The 20,534-nt window shown below is 43.9% G+C and overlaps 1 protein-coding gene across 9 annotated transcripts in view; it reads left to right on the top strand.

The window, feature by feature from the left end:
• RERE (arginine-glutamic acid dipeptide repeats) overlaps window positions 1–20,534 on the top strand; it is a 262,953-nt gene that overhangs the window by 238,741 nt on the left and 3,678 nt on the right. For 7 of the 9 annotated variants that reach the window (XM_064525532.1, XM_064525533.1, XM_064525534.1 and 4 more), the window contains 10 exons: window positions 3,200–3,362; window positions 5,617–5,709; window positions 6,526–6,725; window positions 8,109–8,270; window positions 9,726–9,839; window positions 10,530–11,914; window positions 12,715–12,937; window positions 14,196–14,919; window positions 19,262–19,408; window positions 19,853–20,033. In XM_064525532.1, coding sequence (XP_064381602.1) covers window positions 3,200–3,362; window positions 5,617–5,709; window positions 6,526–6,725; window positions 8,109–8,270; window positions 9,726–9,839; window positions 10,530–11,914; window positions 12,715–12,937; window positions 14,196–14,919; window positions 19,262–19,408; window positions 19,853–20,033 — 3,392 coding nt within the window. The remainder of the gene's footprint in view (window positions 1–3,199; window positions 3,363–5,616; window positions 5,710–6,525; window positions 6,726–8,108; window positions 8,271–9,725; window positions 9,840–10,529; window positions 11,915–12,714; window positions 12,938–14,195; window positions 14,920–19,261; window positions 19,409–19,852; window positions 20,034–20,534) is intronic. The other 2 variants (XM_064525537.1, XM_064525536.1) reach the window with 2 other exon arrangements.

Below are 20,534 nucleotides of genomic sequence, written 5' to 3'. Positions count from 1 at the left end.
TGTCACTCTCAAGTTGAACAAGTATAATAATGCAGTGAAAGTTGGTTCAGTCCACTTTATCTGGTGTGATTTTAGTGCCTCCGTTGCTAGCAACATCCACTTCCTGGCACAAAAAAACTTCAAAGCAGGCATACACTGTATTTATAGGTTGATAGGTTAGGACTATTCCCCTGGGTGTAGACCTGCTACCCAGAAAATCACAGATTCGGAACAGCCACTGTCATCTCTCCGCCGGTGCACAAGCAGCAACCACCTCAGCTCATCATGCTTTTAGCAATTATAGTACAGAGATGTAGGATGTGTTGACTGCAAGACCTTCTGGTGAGGTGAGATCACCAGGAACAAAATGATCATTACAGGCCATTCATGTCAGCAGCGTTTATGCTCCTGTGTTTGCTTGCAAGCAAAAACAGCGGCTAATTTGCAAGGCTGCCTTTTGTAAAAGGGCCTTTTGATCAATGCTTGCCTGTGTTAATGTTTCAGTAGGCTATTGATTTCCACAACAGCTTTTGTTCCCTGAATTTGTGTGTGATGGGTTTCGGCAGCGCACGCTATGCATGTTTGATTAAAGTTCATTTGACTTCACTTGCAGTGAAGCTGGAAGCTGTTTTACTCCCTGTTTGTAGAACCAAAGCTTTCCCCACGTATTCCTTTGTTTGTCCTCAAGCTTTTGCCACCCATGCAGTCACCAATATGCTGTTTCTAATCCTTTCAGATTCACTCCAGTCCAGCATTTAATCCCTTAGGTAGACAATGTAGTATTTGATGGCCAAGCAGCTAATAAAATCTGGCATGGAATTTTTTCAGCATAGAACATGTCAATCCCATATGCATATAACATTTTCTGTATACACTTCCTCTTTGACTTTTACCCCTCCGTTTTTGTCAGAAGGTTGAGTCATTTACTTTGTCATGTAGCTGTGGTAGTCTGGTTATGAATTTCAAGTAAAGACTGTAAGAGTCCTTTAATATATCCAAATTTTATATGTATAGCAAAACTTATTCCAGAATAAATGTCTGTTATATCTTTATCTGCATGCAAAGCTGTGACTGGATTTGGGAGGGTCTCAGGGAAAAAGTGTTATGATCATGAAGCTCATATTTTTCATAAATATACGTTATTTCTTTTTTAAGCAGTTGGTTTTATGATGCAGTGCGTGCATAAGTTGTTAGACTTCCCTTGGGACCTGATGGGCTTGCGATGTGTAAATAGAGCTCAAATAGGTTCCCATTTACTATTTTATGACGGGAGGAAAGGAGATTGGTTTCCACTCTCCTGTTGTCATATGTCAGGAGGCACGCTGACATAGTGACATGGGATTTACAGATTTGCTCATTGGTGCTGACTCCTAGGATTTTATATAAATGAATTTGTAGGAAAAATGTGGCTGTTTTGATTTGCAAGAGGCTTCCTGCCTCTGAAAGGCATTGCATGAGCTTTCTGTGAAGCCAAATTTGCTTCCTGGCACAGGTCATATCTGCAATTTGACAAACAGTTGTGCTGCATGGACTTTGAGCCCACTTTTAGTGAAGTGAAGCAGCATTTCTGAAGTAAACACATGCAGTTGAGCACGCAGTAGCAGAGCAGAGTGCTGGGTGTCAGAAAGCTGTGTTCTTCCCATATCTGACATAGCTTGAATGTTTGTGGCCAGCCTGTACCTTTTGAACATCTACAGCCTGTACCTATTTGTCTCCTTAGTTTTAGAATCTCTTCAAAGAGAAGGGTTTTTTTGATTAGTGCTTTTATCCTGCAGAATCTAGAACTGTAGCTATTGATTCATTTTCCCCACTTACTTCTCCCCCCATCCTCTCCTTCCCAAGTATCTCTCTGAATATGACTTGGTGTGGGTATCTGCAGTGGAGATCAGTAGCATCAATCCTAGTCTGCAGCAGTGCAGACGAACAATGCATCTGTTCTGTCTATCCCCAGAAATCAGTTGTGTTCTTGATCTGGGGTTTCTATTTTTAAATTAGGCATTTGTGAAAGTTTTACATGCCTTAAACATCAACATTTAGAACAACATCCTCTCTTTGTCTTTGCAGCGTTTCAGTGTTACAGATGCTAGTTTTGCGTTAGTGCTTGTTTGAGACCCTTGGGAGTTTGGGATTAAGGGCGTGTCTTCATTAGAGTTAACTTGACTGATGTACCCTGAGTAAAGGCTCCAGGATTTCCCCACAGAGAGAGCAGGTTGAGGTTATGTTATTAGATCACATAAAATGTAGTTCAAAGAGACTCTTTTTCTGGGCAATTCAGGTATGTTTGTTCTGATGTTGATTTTCAAGGGGCTGGTTAGAACGTCTCCATTTTCTCTTGCAACTTGAAAGAAACAACACCTTTTACCTTAGAGGCAGACAAGTCTCCAGGAAATGATGGAGTTTCAAAGTAAGAGAAAAGAGATTAAAACCACATGCTATTCTTCAGTTCAGCATTACATCCGCTGCTTTGAATGGCAGCTGCTTCAGTTTTTGAGTGTAAGCCAGATTCATTATGTATGGAATTATCACTCATTTCTCTAGGTGTTCTCATTTAACTGCTTAATTAGTTTGATGTGGACATATATATTCAGATTAAAATATGATTTGCTGTAGTATGGTTGCGTGTTATGATTATAGACTTATTGCTGAACTTGTTTTTATTCTGACTTTCAGCTTTTTAAACAGGGATATTTTAAAATACCTATATGCAGGATTTAGGTTGGCAAAATGGCATTGTTTGCATTGATCTTTATTCTTTATCTAAATACAAGAGAATTCTTAGCAGGTGTCGGTTCTCTGTTCTGACAACTGACTGGAAGATAGCACCTCTGCAGGTGCAGTGCCTCCTGACTGTGGCGGGGGCATCGACAGGATGCTGACAGCAAGGCAAGGGCACCCCCTTCTGAACCGCTGAGACCAGCGGTGTCGCTGGCATCCATCCGGGTGGAGCCTGGAGACTTAACCACCCAACCTCTTTCTCTAGTGGGGAAGGAGGTAGAGGGGAAGAGTGAGAACGTATTTATTTACTTCTATGCCTCCCTCCAAAAGCAAAAGAAAATAGTGAGGATTTTTTCTGTTGTATCTGAGAATTTTTTCTTTGTCTGAAATGCACCCTGAAGCTTCCTACATAAATAGGTATGCACGCATACACAGCAAAAGGGAGGAAAAAAGCTGACACATCAGCCTTGCATGCCCCTCTAACATATTCCTTCTGTATTTGCAGGGAGAACTAATCACCTTCTATTACTATTGGAAGAAAACCCCTGAAGCAGCAAGTTCTCGAGCCCACCGTAGGCATCGAAGACAGGCTGTGTTTCGGAGAATTAAAACTCGAACTGCTTCCACTCCAGTCAACACTCCCTCCAGGCCCCCCTCCAGCGAATTCTGTAAGTGGAAGCTAAAAGCAATGCATTTATCTTTGTTTAGATGCAGGGAGCAACAGTAATGTAATGACGCTTTACCTTCAAGTGAGTAAAGCAAGGAAATGGAGTTCAGGCAGTTGCCCTCTCCTGTTCCTGTACCATTATGCTGCGGTGTGGTAGGCATCTGTGATCAGCAAGTGCTGTGTGCCATTCTTAAACGCAAAAGCATCGTGTAAGGATAGAAGCATTGACCTGGTACTGAATTTCTCTACTCTTTTCTCAGTTTTGTGTGCTGTATTTTCTCTAGGCTTTTTACAGTAGTAGGAATTAGAAAATGCAAAAGAAGGAAGTCCTGTCCCTTTCATCCTTACTTGGTGACCCATACCTTCTGCTCCATCTCAGTCTCTGTGCTGCAGTTAGCAATCGTGTATCTTAATGTATCTTAAAAGTACTTTGGCCTTGATTGAAGCAGAATTGTCTAAACAAACAATAATTACCCAAACCAGTGAAACATACTATGTTACAAAGGGTTATGATGAGTAATGTCCATATGGATATATAACTTACCTTTACGTAAAATGCTTATGTTACGCTTAGTCTTTCTATGGACTGAACCCAGCACACTTCACGTGCCTTCTAAAGAAAAGGCTGTACGGAAGGCAGCAGTTGGCAAGGTGGTGTTAACACGGGGGAGGCAGAGGATGCGGTGAGTAGGCAGGACAGCGCGCGGAGGAGGGAGTATTGGTGAGGTAGTAAGAGAGGGCTGTTAATTTCTCTTCCCTGAAACTGACAGGATTTATTGCTGATTTCTGTGGGCGCAGAAGTGAGAATCTTGACTCTACAGCTCAGTCCAGGATGCTCAGCACTTAGAAGTGCGTGTGGCTGGAAGGACCCACCCATATGGATCCCACTGCAGTATGAGAATAAAAATCAATTCAGTAAAAGAAACCAGGTTCTAGCCCGATGTGAATTTTGCGTTTAAGGTTTAAATACGCGTAAGAATTAATGTAGAAATTGTGACAGTGCCAGCAGCTGCTGTTGCAATGCCAGAAGTTGTTAAATGGGACCCTGTGTTGATTAGCAGAGTAACGAGTTGAAAATGCTAATGGAAACTACTGTAGTTACTCCCTCTCTGTAACCTGCGTGTATGACAAAATATCTTCTCAGAACCTTCAGAAAAACAGTGTTCTTGTATCAGGAACAACTTTCCTAATTAAAGATGTGAACCAAAGAGGCCGCACATGAGAATGTTTTCCTAGACAGGACTTTTTGCTTGTGACAAAGCATAGACTTACTACCACGTGGGTTTATAGCAAATGGCTGGAAAATACTCTAAGTAAGAAAAGATTTGCTCCTGAGGTTTTTTTTAAAAGATGATACAGGATTCAATTTTTGTGTAGGTGTATGAAGAGTTTTTCCAGATACTTGTGAAGTCTGCAGATTTGCAGTAGTTTAGCACTTTTTAGCTGATAGTATTGTAATCAGGTAGTTTGTTGTATGCTGCTTGCCACAAGTGAAAGTGACCCTTCTAATATTCTTCACTTCAAAAAATGACATCTTGAAATGTAATTTTCTCAGTATTCTGGCTACTCTAAGGAGGCTTGCAGTAAGAATTGGAAAGCTGATGGTATCTGTGTGGTGCCTGTTTTCCAAAGGGATCGCAAAGTGTTTTGCAAACTGGCATGTTTTACACAAACAGTATTTCATCCACCCACAAAACTCATCTAGCTCTTGGGCGAAATATAGTCACTCGGTAACAGAGCACAACAGCAGTTCCCATTTGATTTAGATGATGAGGTTTAAAAAAACCAACGGAACGAACGAACCAAAAAAACCACCACCTCATTTCTCCAGGGAATCTGATAAGGTAGGATTTGGGTAGAGAGTATTACTTGATTTTGAATTTGGTGAGGTTCTTGACATAAGCATCCTTTCTCTTGAAAGTTGTACTTTAAGAACACAGCTATCCTGACTAGCACAAACAGTATTTGAACAACTACTTAATTGGAAAAGTATTGCATACTGGATGAAAAGTTGAGCTGTATCACTTTGTGTATTCCTAAAATAATCTTTTAATTGACAGACTGACCAGTCTGGCCCTGCTTAGTCTGCAAAATCTGAAACGTTGACAGTCCAAGGCAAGATGGTTGTAGGAAGTCACAGAATGTACGCGAGAACTGACATTGTTAATGGTTATTCAGCCAAGTAGGAGGAAATAGAAACTCCTGCTGAATTGTTTTCCCTTTCCCTCTTCTTCCCTTGTTCTTTACTTATTCAGTGGACTTGAGCTCAGCCAGCGAAGATGACTTTGACAGCGAGGACAGTGAACAGGAACTGAAGGGCTACGCCTGTCGCCACTGCTTCACAACCAGTATGCGCCTGATACATTGCTGTATCTCTCTTCCTTCTGCTACTGCCTATTTAACACAGGTTCATTCAAGCAAGAGCAGTTCTTGTGCACGTACAGCGGTTCAAAAAATGTAGGGTTGAATTAGCTAAAATATGCAGTATTCCTGGAAGAATTAATCGTGTTTTACAATTGCAAACTAATATTGCAGTGACAAGGGAGAATCCTGGGAAGTAGAGATCTATACAGTAAAATCTGTCTTAACAGAATTCTTTATATAATCCATTTGCAAAATTGCAAATCAGTATTGAACTGTGACTGTCACTTACAAAACTTTTCTTTATAATGCACCAAGGCTCTTCTACAGTAGTTTCACTCCTATAAGTGTTTGTGAAAGCTCGCTGATATTTGGGCACATGCATAGCATTGAAGTGTGAGCCCCTGCGTGAGTAAGGGAAAGGAGAGATGAAAGTTCATGACTCAAATTTAAGAAACCATGACTTTGAAAAATAATAGCTACCTATTAATAGCTATTAGTCCCTAGATACAGCAAATAAGACTTTTGTTTTTCTTTGTTATTTTTAAAGCAGTAGTTGCCTGAGTAAAGTAGCAGCCTGTAATCAAGCATTGAAAATGTGTGTTTAAATACAAGCTAATGGAACAGGACAGAGTTTTCCAGAGGCTTTCCCAACTTAGGTTTCTGTGCAAAAGCAGACGTTTCTCTAATTGGGGTGTGTGTGTGTGTTGTTTGTTCGTGTTTTAAATAATGCAATATGTTTGTGCATTTGTGCATATCTAGTAGATTGTGAATGTCTAAGTTTTCACTTTGCCTGCCCCAAGCCTCCAAGGACTGGCACCACGGTGGTCGAGAAAACATCTTACTGTGCACTGATTGTCGCATCCACTTCAAGAAATACGGAGAACTCCCACCCATTGAGAAGCCTGTGGACCCTCCACCCTTTATGTTTAAGCCTGTCAAAGAGGAAGATGATGGGCTTAGTGGAAAGCATAGCATGAGGACGAGGCGGAGTCGAGGCTCGGTAGGCTTAACACTCTTCGTTCCTTTTGTTTTTCAGCCTCTTCTGTAAAGAGGAGGCGTTGTCTGGAGAGTGATGGTTGGACTTCTAAAATGACACTTGCTGTCTTTGCCTTGTCTGTTTGCCGTGGTATGTGCCTGCAGCTAGATTTGTGTATGTAAATGTGAGATTTGCTCACACACTGAGGCTGAGGCTTCCTTTGAAAAAAGGAGCTGAAGTGTCTCTTCAGCAAGTTTTAGTCAAACTCTTCTTCTTTTCTTTTCTTCTTAATTCCCCAAATACAAATCTTCCTGTATATTGCATGGATAAAGACAATAGACTGTTAGCGTAAGGGGGTACTTGACCTATGTATCATTGCAGATTTTGTACAAGTATGTATCCTTTTCCCAGCTGGGTCTTTGGGCTTATTTTAAAGGAAGAGTTTTAAAAGCTAAAATACTATTCATGTGGTCTCTTCACATGTATGCAGTTAAAAATCCCTTGCCCACCGAAAACTGTGGTTTACTGCTGTGGGTAGTGTGCTCTCTCACAAAGGCTTTACTCCCGGTGAAATGCCAGGAGCCTTACTGTGTGCAAGTCACTTGTGAGGACTCCAGCAGGAACACCACTTAATCTGATGCTTATTTTGGTGTTTGGCTGATAGAAAGCAGCAGATTTCTTCTGCTGCTTGTCCTTCTCTTTCTACCTTTCTGAACATGTTTACATGACCATTGCTTCTAAATATCTTGTCAGGCTACGCTGTCAGCTTAAGGTTGGCTTTATCATTTTTTGGTAGCCAGCCTCCAAACAGCTGCTAAATTGGGAGAGAAACAAGTGAAATAGCATTAATTATTGCAACAAATTCTCCTGTGATTCCTCATTGCGTAGCAGGAGCACATTGAAACTATTAGTGGTTTTAGAAATTGCTTTTGGCTGCCCGAGTGCTTCATCTCTAGGTTATTCTTGTATCTGCCTTGGTTTATACCAACAGATAGATTTTGTTTGTTTGTTTGTTTATAGAATATTAGGGTCTCATCCTCACCCCATCCGTTGTGTGCTTGCACACACGCGGACAAACCCGTGTGCTTGCCCTATACAAAGAAAACCTAGCATGCAAGCAGCAGCTAGGGGAATGTCTTTCTAATTTCCTCATTTCCAGCAGACACTACTTAATAAAATAAGCAGCACATAATGTTTTGGGGTAGGCAAATTAAGGATTTGCCTCCTTTTACTTTAAGCCAAGATGAGCTTGCAAGGACAAATCGTAAAAATATTTAATGCTTTCGGTTTTTCATTTCTCAAGCACTTATCAGGAATGCTTCATCCATGTCCCTGCTGTAACACAGGAAAATAAAAAGTTGGGCAAATGCTGTCTTTGATGTACTTTTCTTTCTGTTAAACAAATAGATGTCTACACTACGCAGTGGTCGTAAAAAGCAGCCAGCCAGCCCTGATGGTAGAGCCTCGCCTATTAATGAAGACATCCGTTCCAGTGGCCGTAACTCTCCCAGTGCTGCCAGCACCTCCAGTAATGACAGCAAAGCCGACTCAGTGAAGAAGTCCACCAAGGTAAAACTTTGCTGTTCTTTTTTTGTGTTAGAACTGGACACTTGAGGCCTCTTCAATCCACTGAACGAGGTGGAGGTTCTAGCAGGCCAAGGAATCTCTTGGTGATCTAGAAATTCCTGTGTTTAGATAAGCAAAAAATATAAGGCTGCATCTGACTGATGCTTTGTTCCTGTGTATAAGGATGTGTAGTGATAAAAGCCATTAAAGCTTTCACACATAATCATACTGCTCTTAAGGTAAACTAATCCTTCAATTTCAGATGTAAATGCAAGCATTTGGCTTACAGAAATAGTACAGATCAGAAATGCTATGTCTGAGACAAGTAGACAGTTATGAGGTTTTTTTAAGCACTACTTAATCTTTATTTATAAAGCAATATGAATATGTAGTAATTGAGACTACTTTTGTTACTGTTTTTCTGTATGCATATTTGCTTGATTTTTCAGAGCAATTTTACTGTTTAGCCTATTCAAATGAGCACATGCTTTTCCAAGAGAGTACTGAAGAAACAAAGCCAGGTGAAGAGGGAAAGCTTGCCATTAAGCATAATAAACTGAAAAGTAGCAAGTTTAAAATATATATATATATTTTAAAGTCAGAACTGGAGCATGGGGCAAGTCATCACATGATGATACTGAGAACTTAGCAAAATTTAAAGTTAGGTTAGGTAATTACATAATGTATAAAACTATGAGCTAAGGCAGGAATTTCATAATAGCTACTCCATGGTAGCCCTATATTTGAGGGGACAGGCCTCTCAAAATATTAGGAGTAAAAGCAAGAGATTCATGTGGAAGAAAGAGGATTATCCTGTCCCTGTCTACTGCAGGAAATGCTTGCTGCATTCTCTGTAACAACTGGTGCTGGCCTCCATCACACTGTATTGGACCAGTTGATCTGGTATGAAAGTTCCTGATGGACTTAATTCTGTAAAAGCGAAGGTGGAAAGACGACTGTTTAGTTTAAAATATTCATTTGAATTGAAAGTTAAAACAACATCTGCCTGATGTGCTGGGGAATGCTTTACCTGAGGATGACCTTTGTTCCTACCCGCTTGTGTGATAAATGTGTGTGGGATTTGTTTGCAAGGTGCCCCTTGGGTTTCCGTCTGCAGAAGCAAAACCGTAGCCTTGTTTTGGGTCCCATCTTAAATTTGGTCTCTGCAGGGAGTGGCTAGAGCATGATGTCAATGCAAGTCTTCTGGGAGCAGCTCTTTGCAGATGGGCAATACGGCAGCAGCTCCAGAGCAGATTCCTCTGCTGCCTCTGGTTGGTCAAAGGGAGCCATGCATATTGCATTGCTGTTAAATACTGTTTATATCAACTTCTGATCAGTTCTCCTGCTTCATAGGAACCCTTCTGGTTTTATATGAAACTTTGTAGTGATGGCATGTGCTCCATTTATTTCTGCATTTACATCGCTGATAACTGTTCTCTCCTGTTTCATTTGTGGCAGAAGATAAAAGAAGAGGTATCTTCTCCCCTCAAGAACTCCAAGAGGCAGCGGGAGAAGGCAGCTTCTGACACAGAGGAACCTGACAGGTCCAATGCCAAAAAATCCAAAACTCAAGTGAGTCCCACAGAAGAGAAATACTTTCACTTTGGGAAAAGAGATGAGAGTGGGGGGAGGTGCATACACAGTAGTGAACCAAAACCACAAAATTGATTTAAGCCATGGCAAATTGTAATTTAGTATGTGGCTGGAGAATCAACCCCTTTTATTAATGTGCTCCTTCTATTGGAGAACAGTGGAATGACATGGGCGAAGTCCAGGAGTCTTTTTTAGTCTTACTATCAACAGTATAGGAGTATAGTGGGGTGTTTGTTTGCCCCGCAACTTCGATTTTTGTTTGTTTTGTTTTTAATTGTTTTTGCCTCTTCTGTGGCATAGTAGAAAAAGACCAGTGGAGCTCTCTGAATTTAACGGTATCACAGCCCAATGGAAATAATTTTAGGAGGCCTCTGCAGCCCAGTGTAATTAGGCATTATTTGGTGTTGTGCATTAAGTGCACAACTTTTTCTTTTTTTTTTTTTTTTTTTTTTTTAGCTGACCAGGTTCACTCCATGCACTGGATTTGGGAATTTTGACACCTAGCTTTTCATGTTGGCATTGCCTGCACCACTTTTAAAGTCCTGCAGGGTTCAAAGGGTGGTATGTCTACTCCAACATGTGTAGCAGGTTGCATCCTACAGTGTGCTGGTAATGTTCTGTGAGCAGCTTTCTCATGCACGCTAGTTACTCTTGCCCCTGTCCCCGCAGGAGATCAGCCGGCCGAACTCTCCCTCAGAGGGTGAGGGCGAAGGCGAGAGCTCTGATAGCCGCAGCGTCAATGATGAAGGGAGCAGCGATCCCAAGGACATTGACCAGGACAACCGGAGCACGTCACCCAGCATCCCTAGCCCTCAAGACAATGAGAGCGACTCGGATTCATCCGCTCAACAGCAAGTGCTGCAGGCACAGCCGCAAGTGCTCCAAGCACAGGGCAGCTCTGGTCAGGCTCCTCCTCCTACACCACCTATATCAGCCCAGTTACCAGCATCGCTGCCAGCAGTGTCGAGTGCTACCGCAGCTCCACCACAGGTCTCGCCATCAGCATCCCAGCCTCCTAGCCAGCCCCAGGCCCCAGCACTGCCACCTCCTCACTCTCACATACAGCAGGCCCCTGCTTTGCACCCGCAGAGACTCCCGTCGCCCCATCCACCTCTGCAGCCTTTGAGTGTGTCACAGAGCCAGCCGGTCTCTGCATCTTCGCAGCCTCACTCGCAGCCTGCACTCCACAGCCAGGCACAGCCTGCCCCTCATAGCCTGCAGGCCCAGCCCCTTTTGTCTCATCCTGTACCTCCCCAGCCATTTTCCCTCCCCACTCAGTCATCTCAGTCTCAGGTTCCCCTTCAGACACAGGCGCCATCTCATTCTCACTCTGCTCTTCAGGTTCAGGTGACGCAGCCTGCCCTGCCAACACCAAGCCCGCTGCAGCAGACTCAGCCTCCACGGGAGCAGCCCCTGCCGCCAGCCCCCATGGCTATGCCTCATATCAAACCTCCCCCTACCACTCCGATCCCTCAGCTCCCCACTGCTCCATCCCACAAGCACCCTCCTCATCTCTCTGGCCCTTCTCCATTCTCGATGAATTCCAACTTGCCTCCGCCACCTGCTCTGAAACCCCTGAGCTCTCTCTCAACCCATCATCCTCCATCTGCCCACCCTCCTCCCTTGCAGCTGATGCCTCAAAGCCAGCCGCTGCAGTCTTCGCAAGCCCAGCCTCCCGTGCTGACACAGAGTCAGAGCCTTCCCCCGTCCACCAATCACCCCCCATCCGGGCTCCATCAGGTATCCTCCCAGCCCACCTTTACTCAGCATGCATTTGTCCCAGGAGGCCCAGCTTCCATCACCCCTCCCTCTTGCCCTTCCACTTCCACACCGCCCGCTGTGCCTGGCATCCCGCTTCAGACTTCCATCTCCACGTCAGCAGCTTCTAGTGGCAACGTGCCAGTGGTGACATCCTGCACGCTACCACCTATTCAAATCAAAGAAGAAGTTCCAGATGATGCTGAGGAACCAGAAAGCCCTCCCCCTCCACCTAGAAGTCCATCACCAGAACCTACTGTGGTGGATACACCAAGCCATGCTAGTCAATCAGCCAGGTACAGAGATTGTCAGCAGTGCTTCCTGAATGCACTCTGTTTTTCTGTGTAGCAGGATGCTCCCAAAAGCTTGCACCTTTCTTGCTTGCTGGTACAGTGGAGTTAAGGTATCACGGACCTTGGGCTGGAAATTGACTCCACAGCCAGATCAGATTGCTTTCCTTTTTGGCAAGAAAACATTTTGTTAAGGGCTTCCCCTGCTGTGGTAGAGACATTGTGATAAGCAGTAATATTGTTCCTCTCCACCTTTCACCTTTCTCAGACAGCTATGGTAGACAAGTGAGGCTGCAGCTGGGACCTTCCTGGCTCCCACTGCCTAGCTTGCAGTAAAGCACCCGAGTTGTATAAACGGAGATTTTACATGTTTGTTTCTCCTTTGTCTCCTAATTGTTGTTCTTCATTTTGCTGATCATTTTGTAGTGGGAGTCAGCTGAAATGGTGCTTATTTACACTGTGCAAGTTTTTTAAAAGCATGTGAGAAATGTGGAGTTGAGTGTATTTTACATGTGCACCTTTGTCATCCCCAGTTTCTAGCATGATACTGCTTTGCTTTTCTGGATGGGGTACTGTTTTAGCCAGCATGTTCAGGTATTACAGGTTGTACTTTCAAGAGGAGATTTATACTCTGCTTGTCTGTGGAATAATATGGTACAGTTAGCTCTTTTCTTGGCTTTCAGGGAAGCAGGTTATGTTATTGTAACTATAGAGTGATACTTAATTTTTCTTTGATGTAAAGCTCTTAAATCCAAGCCTCTTGTATCTTTCCCAGGGCTGAACTCTTTTTGTTTTGTTTCTCCTAGGTTTTATAAGCACCTGGACCGTGGCTACAATTCATGCTCAAGAGCGGACTTGTACTTCATGCCCCTAGCAGGATCAAAACTGGCCAAGAAGAGAGAAGAGGCCATTGAGAAGGCCAAAAGGGAGGCAGAGCAGAAAGCCAGAGAAGAGAGGGAAAGAGAGAAAGAAAAAGAGAAGGAAAGAGAGAGAGAGCGTGAGCGTGAAAGAGAAGCAGAAAGAGCTGCAGTAAGTTTATTTGTAACTAGGAGCTGTATAATGGTGTTGGTCTGGTAGGATTTGAACTGGATGGTGACTGCAGAATGCAAATAGCCAGAACTGCTTTAACTGTACATGTGCAATCAGGTACTTGTGAACATGGGAGCTTTGTGTATTAACTGAAAGCCAACAGGCCATGAGCATCTCCTGGCTTGCCTGTCACTTTCTCCTCTTTAAAGGAAATGGAGAGTTTCTTCTCCCAGTTTGCTTCTGATGTGAGGGAAGCCAGTACAGCTGGGGATAACTAGGCCAAGTGTTTACATTTGCTTGAAGTGGAAGTTTTGAGATGAAAAATGCTCCCTAAGTGCAGATACTGAATTCCCGTGTGTACCTTCAGCTACCTTTGAAGTGTAGGCACAGGATTGCTGTCTGCTGAAAAAGGGAGCTGAAGGCTTTCTAAATTTGAAGTAAACTTGACTAAAGGCACATAATTTATTTTTATGGGAAGACCCAAACTCCAGTCTTGGGGTAAAAAGCCAATGCAACTAATCCCCTTTTCTGTGGCTTGGTGGAAAGGAATGATTAATTTCAGGCTCCCAGAATTGGCAAAATGCGTATTGGTGATGAAAAAGAAGGTACTACAATCTTCTCCTTCCATGGTGTATTTCAGAGATCTGAATCATAGTTATGTATCTCTGCAGGACCATAAAGGTGAGGATATAGCACCTGTTCATTAAGGGATATGTCATGTATGAGGACTTGGCTTTATTTTATGGATATTGGGCAGTTGCCAGGGGTAAACTGTGCTTATTGCCCTCCCCAGAAGTGCTGTGCTGCTCTTCTATAGAGAGAAGAGCAGGATGCTATATCCTGATGTGAAAGAAGTGAAATTTGTTGTGCTGCAGACTGTGGAGATGAGTTTCTCTGGGTTTAGTCAGCTTTACAATACAAGTGAGCATGAAGAGGGAAGGAAGAACACTTTGCAAACAAGACTGGGATTCTCTAGTAACATGTACCAGCTAACTGTTGCCCATAGTCACAGGTAGTAGAGCAGTTAGTGCAGCTTTAAGGCTGCCACTGTAACGCAGTTGTTTTCTGGCTTGTGGGGGAGACAGAATCCAGTTCTTACCCAAACTACGGTGGAGCACCCATTTACAGGAGTTTTGAGGCTCAGCAGACTGAACTTAGCCCCTTTTGGAGCTTGAAGCACAGAAAAGGGGAAAGCATGCCTGCTGTGTTTTTAAGCTGAATGTGCTGAACTAAAAGTCTTTTCCTCCATTCTATGCAGCAGAAGGTATCCAGCTCCTCCCATGAAGGCCGTCTTGGAGAGTCTCAGCTCAGTGGGCCAGCACATATGAGGCCTTCCTTTGAACCTCCACCAACGACCATTGCTGCTGTGCCACCTTATATTGGTCCAGATACACCTGCTTTACGAACATTGAGTGAATATGCACGTCCTCATGTCATGTCACCAACAAACCGTAATCATCCCTTCTTTGTGCCCCTGAACCCCACTGATCCACTGCTGGCCTACCATATGCCTGGCCTCTACAATGTGGACCCCACCATCCGGGAACGAGAGCTACGAGAGCGGGAGATCCGGGAGCGAGAAATCCGGGAAAGGGAGTTGAGAGAGAGGATGAAACCTGGCTTTGAGGTGAAGCCCCCAGAGCTAGATGCACTGCACCCTGCTACTAACCCCATGGAGCATTTTGCCAGGCATGGTGCACTGACAATTCCCCCAACAGCAGGACCTCACCCATTTGCTTCCTTCCACCCGGGTTTGAACCCCCTCGAAAGAGAGAGACTTGCACTGGCAGGCCCGCAGTTACGGCCTGAAATGAGCTACCCTGACAGACTGGCAGCAGAGAGAATACATGCCGAGCGGATGGCATCGCTGACAAATGACCCGTTGGCACGGCTCCAGATGTTCAATGTTACGCCTCACCATCACCAACATTCACACATACATTCACATTTACACCTACATCAGCAGGATCCTTTACATCAAGGTGAGCCCAGGGAGGTGGGCTGGGCAGATTGCTAGGGAACCTCTCTCATGAACCATTAGCAGAAGTCTGCCCAAAACCAGGCAGACTGATTCTGAAATTATGAGCAGCAAAATCTCCAGCTTTTTGTATATAACATTGGCCTTGGCATTGAACAAGGTTATGACACTGAAGAGCAGCACTGTCATCGTATAGTAACAAATGAGTTACAGAATTTACCACCTTTGAACCCTTATGTGCAAATGCTTTCTCTTGCCCACAGGGGAAAAAGCATTGAAGTACTGCTGGGCCACAACCAAAATAGCTGGATTGTGTTTGTAGATTAAGTAGTTTTTCTGTGTTTGACTGATGTACTGTATATTCTACACCCAAGTGTACGATCCTATTTTGTTCTAGGGCAGAGTTGTGTTCCTGCTCAGGATAAGTTTAGTGAAAGCAATACTGTTCTGCATGCTTATGTCTTGTCAGAAATATTCTTGTTGCTAGTCTAAATCTAGTACAGCTCATTTGGTGGCGGCAGTGGCAGCCAAGTGTGGATAAATGCAGGTGTTTGTTAAGTAGCCCTGTTCCTGCCTGCTTTTCTACTTAAGCAACATTTCATGTGCTGTTCGCGCCAGTGAATTTTTGAAACAATAGGAAACTGGAGGGAGATGGTAATTGTGGGTTGAGAGGTGGAGGAGTACTTAAAATCATTTCTGAAATGCCAGCTGAGAAGACAGCTAGTTGTCATGCTCTTTACTGCTTTTGCTGGGATTTTGCATGTCAGCTGCTCAACTTCCAGTGTTCCAGGAAGGACTTTCATACTCTCTCTGTTATTGGGAGCTGTAGTAATTTTTTTGATCTCATTCTTCCTTACCTTGAACTGCTCCAGAACAACATCTGCTTGGTTTTATTGATTGTATTAGTAACCTGAAGCAGAAAGAATTCGGTTTATCTGGCCTCATCTGCCAACTGCTGTTCCTGCTCCATGCCATGGAATTAATACCCATCCAAAGGTGGGGGTTCTGTACCCAAGTAGAGTAGTGTGGAATGAGCATCTGACTGTATTTCAAAATGTCTATCCACTTGGAAGAAATAGGTAGCTGCAAGAGTGATCTGGGGATGGGAATTGCAAACAGTTATTTGAGGGGAAGGTGCAGAGCAACAGCACAGTAGTAAAGTAAATGATAGTACAGTCATTTTTATTGAGACTGTACACTATCGCTGTAAAAGGCTTTCTGTTTTTTTACTGCTGGAGTCCTAGAGTACCACATTACGGTGGCACCTGGTGTACGGGTGCACACTCCATGGAGCGAAGGGGATTCCCTAGGAGAAACGTCGTGGAACTGGTAGCGCTGGTGATGCTAATGGCTGTTATACTGTGCGTTACAGCTGGAAGGGAGCTCAGACTGGTATTCCCATACAGAGACTGTGAAAAATCAGGAGAGGAAAGACTTCATCTCCTTAGCCCTTTGACATGCAAACCATCTGGCTTTAGCTAAGTTGAAATTCTGTCACCATTCTTGTCAGAACCATCTAAGTTTATGGGTTGGCAGCTTTTTAGTTACATTTTTGTGGTTTACATGATTCTTGTGGAATTTTTTTCCAGTATGTTTAATCTTCTCAGAAATGAATTGGTGCCTTGTTCATTTCTAAAGCAAGCTACAGAGTTACTCCTCTGAGCATGTCATGAATCTGGAAGATGGGGCACTAAACTGAAGTTTTCATATTTTCTGGTAGCAGACTGGAGAGAACATAGCAAGCAAGGCACCAGGTGCAATAGCAGCCAAGTCAGAAGAAGAAAGCAGTCCAAATACGTAAGGTGTGGCTCCTGGTGCAGCTGGCTACAAATGTACCGTTTGTGCAAGCAAATACAACATACTTCACCTTGGAGTACATGCATTAAACATAATTGGGATGTCTGCTTTCTGGAGTAGGGAAGGAATTGGAGTGTGGTTGCAGAAGCCAGATCATATAGCAAGGAAGTCAGCAGGGTCTTGTGAGATTGTTAGGGGATACAGGTAAGAGATGATTGCATTGAGGATCAGTGTGCTTCAAGCTGTTTGCTGTGGTCATTGGTTGACATTGACTGTGCAAAGTATGGACAGGCTTGTCTGTACAAGGATTCCATCTTCAGGTGAAGTAGTTTACCACCTCTGTGCAGGCAAGTCTGGATGCTCCCCAGTTATTTGTTCTGGACACAAATGTGGCCAATATGCTCTCAGCCTCAGTCCAGAGAGTAGAGAGAGACTGGTGCAGACAAACCTGAGTCAATTAGTTCTCAAGTCTCTCTTACCTGTACTTGAAAGGTAATTTGGATTTAATTTTGGATGCTAAGTTAAAACATAGTTAGGGGCTCTTGAGTGTCTCCCAAGTAATTCTTGCTATGGAGTATCTCCACAGGTGGGTAAGGCCCTAAACTGCTTAACAAATTGTCTGAAAATAAGTAAATCTCTGGAATGAGGTGGATCAGATGTATTTTCAGGCTCAGTTGTCTGGGCGCAGCCAGCTGCCTGAATGCAGCTCATGAGAAAGTAGACCTGTGTGTCTCCTTAGTAGCGAGGATAAACCGAGAATGAAATGACCACCCACTTCTGCTCAGGACCAGGTGACAGCTGAGGGAGCACGTTAGCTGTGTTATATCCCTTTCAGAGGCAAACCCTGAACAGTTCAGTATGCAGGGATTTCAGGTGAGCTGATGAGCAAGTATTTCTCAGGTTTTGTCAGTGTCTCCCCCCGCCTCCTCCCCCCCCTTAGTGAAGTGACATTAGAGAGGTCGTCTACAAGTGACCCTTTCCACACAAGGAGGGTGACAACATCGTCTTTTGCAAACAAAGGTTTTTGTCAGCTTTCAGCCTATCAAACGGTAGTAAGTAGTAAAGTCAGTAGGGTGCTTAAGTGCTTCTCTCCTAAATATTGTTAGTGATCCTTCGATTTTGTATGTATGAAGAGGAAGCAGGGAGTTTTGGGGAAAAACTTTGTAAATGTTGACTCTCTTTGTTGTGAACAGATCAGAGTTCTCACCAGATTGATGGTTTAAAAAAAATGTTGTTTTCCTGTTGTGAAGTAACTGATGCTGTAGTAGAGTATTCTGCAGTTCTCTGCTATTGTTTTGCTTCTTCCAGAAACAGTTATCCAAGTTCAGCATATTTCTTTCTAGGCTTATTTGTGGGAGCAGATCTGTAATAAAATAGTCACTTGCACTGATAGACAGAAATGGGATTGCTTATTTCCAAAATCTTCAGGACTCTCCAGAAACCCAACTGAAACAATCCTGTTCATAGCCATATACTTGAGGTCGCTTGTAAAAGCCAAGAACAGGAGGTTCCTAGAAGGAGAGGAAGGAGGAATAACACTGGACCCAGAGACCCTGGGAATGAGAGGTGACCCTACAACAGCAGTGCAGAGTTTGAAACAAAGGCTGGCCTGGGTTTGTCCAGCTGCTTTTGGTTTTGGCTGTTGTTTTTGTATTTGTTCTGTTTGCTGGAATAATAATTGTCTTAAATGTGGAGGGTAGTTTGTTGGATGCTTAAAACTGGGTCTGTTGCCAAAAGAAGCAGTCCTGCTCACCGTGGCAGCTTATTGCCGTCGGTGAACTACTCTGCCGTCATGCCAGCACTGCTGTTGCAGAGTTTGAGGCAGAGGGTGGAATGGCATATGAACGTACTCAGAGAAATATAACTCATTCAGGGACAAGTTCCCCAGGCCAGTCCATTGCACAGGCGCACCAACAAGCAGTGGTAGTGAAGAGGTGGGAGCAAGTGGCTAGGAGGTAAAGAGCAGATCTGCTTTTTTCAGAGACAGTCAGCATGAAGTGTTTGCCAAGAACCTGTGCACGCTGAACGTGTGGGGAAAATGTAATTATGATAATCAAGTAAAATCTGTACAGGGCGAGATCTTGCAAGACCAAGTAAAGGCAAGAGCAATCCTGTGCAGCAAGAGTTTCTTTTTCTAAGTCTTCAGTGTTGAACAACAGCATCTCAATTTGTGTGTATTAGGCTGAGCAGGTCTGATTAGCAAGCACTGCTGCAGTGTATATGGGGGCTTGGAAGAAACAGCTAAAAATGAAAGCTTAGATGGTTTTGCTACTTTCTGTTTCCTTTTGCTTGGTGGATTTCTTCTTGTTGTTGAAATTAAAAGCCCTGGGTTGTTGCTTTAACAATTAAGACTGTTTGGCAAGCAGGTGTCACTTTAAACACTTGAAGATAGAAAAGTGGGTTTCAAATTGGATGGAGCTAAGCTCCTGGTAATTACATGCCAATTAGGCCAAATGCTGATCCAGCTCAAGTGGTAACAGGGCTTTTGATCTCCTGATAGCGATGCTTCCCCAAGCAGTTGATTGCTTTCTTTTTTCCTTGTTTTAAAGGTTCAGCAGGACCTGTTCACCCGCTGGTGGATCCTTTAGCAGCTGGGCCCCATTTGGCACGCTTTCCCTACCCACCTGGGACCATCCCCAACCCATTGCTAGGGCAGCCACCTCATGAGCATGAAATGCTCCGGCATCCAGTCTTTGGTGAGAGCATTTTATGGACCTCTTTGAAGGCTGATCTTTGATCTGCACTGTCATCTTTTCTTCCAGGGCATAGCATTTCTTGGAAGGGGTGGGGGCTGGAGGAGAGGAGTTGAGCTGTACCTTCACAGTTCTGATTCTTTCCGGATTATGCTGGCTGATGTATGTATGTTTTGGGAGGTATGGTATAATTTTGGAGACAAGTGTTTTTAATACATCCCCTGGAACTGAGTGGCTGTGGCATCTGTGATGAAATGGTGAGTGTAGGCCTGGATTGAGAGGTCAGGATGCTACTCGACTGACTGAGGTGTTTACCATGTGATCCTGGACAAGTTGCTCCCTTTTTGCTGGCTTAAAAAAATATATAGTTTTGGGTGATAATGCTGTGCAGCCCTCATGCAGGAACAAATGCATATTGGTGAAAGTGTGTAACTCTGTTTGTCATAGGTACCCCTTACCCACGAGATCTGCCCGGTGCCATTCCACCTCCTATGTCCGCAGCCCACCAACTGCAGGCCATGCATGCTCAGTCAGCAGAGCTGCAAAGACTGGCAATGGAGCAGCAGTGGTTGCATGGGCATCCTCACATGCATGGTGGTCATCTACCAAGTCAGGAAGATTATTACAGGTGAGAGGTGCCATGAAGGCTTTTGGAGACTGTGCTCCAGCTTCCTTCATCTTTTTCCCCATCCCTTCCTTTTTCTTTCTTCTAAATTACTGCCTTTCTTACTGTGTGCTGAGGTATTATCTTGATGCACCCATGGAGGATGGTGAAGCTGCAGTAAGATCTAATTTGGGCATAGATGATGGGCAGATGGGAAGCTAGGTCAGAATTACTGGCACGAGAGGTGGCCTAGCTGAGTCTTGCATTGTGGGACTACCTCTGATTGGGCTTTTTAGTGTGTGACCCGTACTACGATCTCTGCTTCCACATCTCTCATACTTCCTTGAGAAAGGTAGAGGAGGAGGGTGGGTAAAGGCTTCATGAATGAGAACTGGGGAGGAATTTATCTGCTAGTAAATCTGAAGAAATGGCTAAAGGCAACAAGAGGTTGGAATGTGTGAATAATACCCATCCCGCAATAACAGCTGAGAGAGGCCTAGGTGAATCATGTGAGTTCTTTCCCCC

Source organism: Dromaius novaehollandiae, chromosome 24, assembly GCF_036370855.1.
Source record: "Dromaius novaehollandiae isolate bDroNov1 chromosome 24, bDroNov1.hap1, whole genome shotgun sequence".
In the NCBI taxonomy this organism is placed as follows: Eukaryota; Metazoa; Chordata; class Aves; order Casuariiformes; family Dromaiidae; genus Dromaius; species Dromaius novaehollandiae.
Note: the sequence above shows the minus strand (reverse complement) of the source record. Positions and strands in the feature narration are given on the sequence as shown.